The sequence below is a fragment of the Bombyx mandarina genome, chromosome 20, assembly GCF_030267445.1.
Source record: "Bombyx mandarina strain Sakado chromosome 20, ASM3026744v2".
Lineage (NCBI taxonomy): Eukaryota > Metazoa > Arthropoda > Insecta > Lepidoptera > Bombycidae > Bombyx > Bombyx mandarina.
This window is the reverse complement of record NC_143226.1, coordinates 9,669,485-9,675,082: the sequence shown is the minus strand read 5'-3', so window position 1 is coordinate 9,675,082 and position 5,598 is coordinate 9,669,485. Positions and strand designations below refer to the sequence as shown.

The following is a 5,598-nucleotide window of genomic DNA, read 5'->3' as shown; positions in this document are numbered from 1 at the left end:
GAAAAACGTTATAGCAAAGTTAGTTGAATTATCAACGAAACATTAGTCTAAATTATATAAACAGTATTTTGTTCAAGACATTTCTGTTAAATTAATCTATGCGTACTTCCTTGGCAATTATGTGAAAAACTCGTTAAGATTCGTTATATGGACTTAAATTAACTTAATTTTCTTCGTGGCCTTTGAGAGACAATCAATTGAGGTATGTTTTGTGTTGAAAACAATTTAATCAGGAGCATTATGCTAAAAATTAAAGTACTACATAAGTAGGTACATCGATTATCTGGTTGTAACGTTAATTAAGCAAATTATTAAAATTAATTTAACACTCAAAAAGGCATTTGTACTTCTGATGATAAACATGTGATTGTGTTTTTTGTGTTGAAATCGCAATGTCCGGATATTTGGATCTTGTCAATAACGGTGTTTTGTTTTTTTGTTTTGTAGAGTTATTTAATCAACAGCGATTAGGGGCGTGGTGAGAATTTCAGTTTAAATATTAAGATAAAAGAAAGTACCGAAAACATGAATCTTATTTATTATTTTTTGTTGATTAGTTGGGTGAACCAGCCGCTGCGTCTGCTGTTAAGTAGTTGCAGGATTCCGCCACAATGTCAATGCCTCCGCCCACGTCAAAGCATAAAATCAAAGTCTCAATTATATTCCATTAAATCTATTCCAGCCTTCAAAATGAAATGCAGGATTGATTTGTGGAATAAATAGATAGGATGGAAGCACTTACCAGAGTGGGCTTAAACAAATACCAGTAAAAGATAGACCACTCTCTCTCTCTCTCTCTCTTCGATCGGTCCCTTACTGCTGAGGATCGTGACTCCGTTCGATCCCGTCAACCAGCTGTCTCCATCGATCCCGTTTTGTAGCTTGGTGGAGTGCCTCGCTGACAGGTACCCTCAGTTCCTCCGCTATTTGGTCCAACCATCGTTTGGGATCTCTACCCCTAGGCCCTTTTTCCTCTATATTATCTTTTATAGACCACTAGTCAAACTGTAATATTTTGCTTGACATTTTCCAGATGGGTCTGCTGGATAAGCTTTCGACATGGCTGGGCAAAGGTCGCATGGAAGTAACTGTTCTGGTGCTGGGCTTGGACAACAGCGGGAAGAGTACGATGCTGAACACCTTGCGCCCTCCTGAGCAAAGAGCGCAGCATTTAATGCCAACCGTTGCACAGAACCATGATAGTTTTCAAAGTATAGTCCTATATCTGGTTAACTTATTCTAGCGTATGATCACGGTTTTCCGTTAACTATAATTCATAGGGCAGATATTCTTTGTTCGTAGTTGGGTATGGATACGTGAGATGTAACGAAATGCGGTACTTATTATAGAAATCACGGAGTGAATTCGCGAAGTTTGTGATAAGGCGATTTTTCTATGCCCTTACCACCAGTTTTATGCGGAAGTTTTTATTAACTCTTTGTCTTGGATGATCTAGTCAAGTCTTGAAGCTTAGAATTAGTTAACAAAACGAAATGTGCGAAAAATGGTGCTTAGCCAACAGTGAGTGTGGGATATAGCGCATATCATAGAACTTAGAACTTATATCTCGAGGTGGGTGGCGCAATTACGTTGTAGATGTCTATGGGCTCCAGTAACCACTTAACACCTGGTGGGCTGTGAGCTCGTCCATTTAAGCAATAAAAAAAAAATCTTCACGTACTAGCTAAAATTGTCATTTCCAACACTCCCAAACTAGGATTTAGAATTGGTCTACCACTAAGGACTGGAACGAATTCGCACGCCGACTTCAAGAACCAAATAACGAAATCATTGTATCAGATTCGTCTTTTTAAGCGAATATCATGGATTCCATACACTTTTGTTCAAAGTCGTAGAATCCAGTTTTTTGAACAAAGATATATACGAGTATCATCACTTCGCGAGGTGATTATGTTAATTTTCGTGTAGGAAGTTATCTGACAATGTTTTTCGAAGGTGGCGGAGTTAGTTTCACGGCTTGGGATGTGTCGGGGGCGCCGCGGCACCGCGCGCTGTGGGAGAGGCATTACCGTCGGGCGCACGCCGTCATATTCGTCGTGGACTCCGCCGATCATCTTAGATTGGGTACGGAAATTACTTTTTGAAACCGTAGTTGGAGTTTGGTTTCGGTTGATATAACCCAAAAAAGGATAAAGTACCAGTATCGAGCTATGCGATCATGACGGGGTCAGATCCCACAGTCAGAGTTGAAAAAATATTGTTACGCGCTGGGGTTCGAGATAAATAAAATTTCACCAAAGTACAAATAAATGTTCCACAAAAGTACAACTAAAAAATTCATTCAACACTTAAAACACTTAAACACTTCACAAACACTTTAAAACTTTCAATTCGCTTGTTCCGCTTCACTTCAGGTGATCCGTTCGCTGTTTCGCTTCGAGTAGTTCCGATTACTGACTGACTGCGTGCCATCTCTAGAACACTTTTATAGCCGATACCTCATCCCTAGAATTATTGGAAATATTCCCACATCTCTAGTAGTAGTTTCCGCTATCTGATAATAGATGGCGTTGTAATGTTGTACTTTGGGAGGTGTTAAAGGAAAACGTCGTGTTTAATTATTATCTTAATCCTAGTTTACAATTATGAAGAAGCCTATGTTTTTGGGTGTTCCGCCTTATTAGGGGGACATACGAGATTACACCTATTAATTATTATTATGTTATATACTAAATGTTATACTAATACTAAGCTATGCTATGCTATAATATATAAGTATACACACTTCAGCGTTACTCTTACCGGCGTAACAATATGATAATACGTACTTGCCGCGTGCTCACGAAGTATGTTGTGTCATCATCACCCACAGTCGTCCACTGCTAGACATAGACCTCTCCCAATCCACACCACTGAGCCCGGTCTTTGGGTCTTCTCATCCACTTCTTGCCGACAACCGTTCGGAGGTCATCACACCACCTAGCCAGGGGGCGTCCCACGCGATTTCCATTATCTAATAAATTTAAACTCGCTATGTTGTAAATATGATATGATACTGATGGTACAGTTTAATTTAAGCTCTCATAAATATTTATCAATGTCTCGCATATTGCTGCTTCAAAGCATGCTTAAGTTTTGTCTAAAGGTTGGCACCACCGTTACAGAATCTAAACGGCGGTTTCATGTTGCATCGATGTCTATGGGCTTTAGTAATTGCTTAACGATAGATGGGCTGTGAATTGGTTCAGCTAAATGCGCATTAACAATAAAAATATTACTATAAAAAAACAAAAAAAATACGCTTTTATAGAAAATCCCACTAAAATAGAAAATAAATCTTAATAAATTTGAATTAAAAATAGTGTAAGAAAAATTTATTTTATTGTAAAAAAAGCGTGGGGTGCTTGGTATCAGTAGTTATAAATATTTTATGAACAGATATGAGTAGAAGGGTTATTTGATAATATCCTGAAAAGCATCCCACGCTTTTTTACAATAAAATAATTTTTCTTACAGTATTTTTAATTCAAATTTATTAAGATTTATTTTCTATTTTTAGTGGCATTTTTTATAAAAGCGTATTTAGTTAGTTTTTTTAAAACTATTATTTATTTTTCATTTTTTAGTTGAATTTCAATTTTTTCAATATAGTTTTTTTTATATTGAATTGTCATCTGTCCTTAATAAGTATATCAAATATCGAGTTAATCCGACGTTTTGAAGGGGGTCAAAATCATGTTCAAAGATTCCGTTACAAACATACATACGTCTGAAGCTATTAATAAAAGCGTAATTAAGAATGCTTGCTTTTTCATTCTCTCACGGATATGTAGTATGTTTGTCTCTTTTGGTGTCGCTTTTTCGTTTCATCGTGGTTAAAACGGCGCATTTGAGTGTTCAGTTGAGAAACTATTTCCAGTGGTAGCTCGCGAGGAGCTGGAGCTCATGCTGGCGCACCCGGACATGTGCGGTCGGCGCATTCCCTTACTGGTGTTCGCGAATAAATGCGACGCGCCGCATGCACTCGCACCCATACAGATTGCTGCAGGTTAGAAAGAGAACGAAACAACGAATAATTCTTGTTTGGTAATTTTAGAAGCTTTATCGGTAAACGAGGACTTTTATTTCGTCATCAGTTTTGATCGTGATGACAATGACATTAATCATGAGCTAAGCATAAAGTGTGGAGCTTTTTTTTATTGCTTAGGTTTGTGGACGAGCTCATGGCCCACCTGGTGTTAAGTGGTTACCGGAGCCCATAGACATCTACAACGTAAATGCCGCCACCTACCTTGAGATAGAAGTTCTAAGGTCTCAGTATAGTTATAATGGCTGCTCCACCCTTCAAACCGAAACGCATTACTGCTTCGCGGCAGAAATAGACGGGGTGGTGGTACCTACCCGTGCAGACTCACAAGAGGCTCTATCACCAGTATCGTTGGGGGCGCATTTCGACCCGTCGCCGTACCAGATGAAGGTGATTTTACTTGCCGCAGCCAAGGTGTTAAGGTCTGTTTACAGTTTTAGGCCTAGAGCGTATCACGGACAAGCCGTGGCACGTGTGCGCGTCCAGTGCGCTCTCCGGGGCTGGGCTCGCGGACGGCGTGGCGTGGCTTGCCAGACAGATCCGCGACGCACATCTGCCCAAAAGTTAGGCTCGACAACGATGTACGAGCTAGTCACAGAAAAACTACTTCGAACGCCATCAAAAGCAAAAAGCTTCAGGAGTGTTAGCTCAAAGAATTTGTTTCTATTAATTGAATTGTTGTGCGTAATACCATCTAGTGCGTAAGTTCCTAGGACACTACACTGCTTTTGTTGTTAAGACCTTAAACTCTTTAATAAATTGATTAATCGAAAAAAGGTTTCTCATTTGCCCCCTGTGTGTAAGGCGCCAATCTAATAGACAATTTTTATTATTTTTTATTATTGCTTACATGGGTGGATGAGCTCACAGCCCGTGTTAAGTAGTTACTGGAGCCCATAGACATCTACGACGTAAATGCGTCACCCACCTTGAGATATAACTTCTAAGGTCTCAAGTATAGTTACAACGGCTGCCTCACCCCTCAAACCGAAACGCATTACTGCATTACTGCTTCACGGCAGAAATAGGCAGGTTGGTGGTACTTACCCGTGCGGACTCACAAGAGGTCCTACCACCAATAAAAATGTAGGTAGTTATAGCGCTTTTTTAACGATGGTTATAGGGACGTTTTTTTTTAGTTTTAATTACTTTAACTCAGATAAAGCGCTTGTTATAGTCTTTGAATTGAAACAAGAATGTGGCGCGCCTTATGGTGGTTGGATATCAGTTATGCGAGGGCACACCTAAGCTACTCCCTAATGCTTTGCCTCTTTTTATAAAACATTTGAGGAAAGACATGTAATATTTAACAGAAGTGAATTTTTTTGGCGGTATGAAGAGAACGTAAATTAGTTCCATGTAGAAAAAATGAAGGCATGGTCACAAGTGTTACTCGTTGAGAATCGAATAGTGATGAAAGATAGTGTGTAGTAGAGAAAGAGCAGTGGGATCAACTCTCTTCCAAATACCAGCCGAAAGATGGGTCAATTAGTTTTGCTCACGATACCATGACCACTGGTTATGATTAACTAGTCACGGGATTCCAAATA

At 39.3% G+C, this 5,598-nt stretch overlaps 1 protein-coding gene across 1 annotated transcript; it reads left to right on the top strand.

Annotated features, from left to right (window-relative positions):
• On the top strand, positions 1 to 4,824 carry Arl6 (ADP ribosylation factor-like 6). Its single transcript, XM_028173664.2, has 5 exons — positions 1 to 202; positions 1,034 to 1,211; positions 1,957 to 2,085; positions 3,881 to 4,009; positions 4,483 to 4,824. The coding sequence occupies exons 2-5, from the start codon at positions 1,034 to 1,036 to the stop codon at positions 4,614 to 4,616; spliced, it is 570 nt and encodes a 189-aa protein (XP_028029465.2). The 5' UTR covers positions 1 to 202; the 3' UTR covers positions 4,617 to 4,824.
• Positions 4,825 to 5,598: the final 774 nt, after the last annotated feature.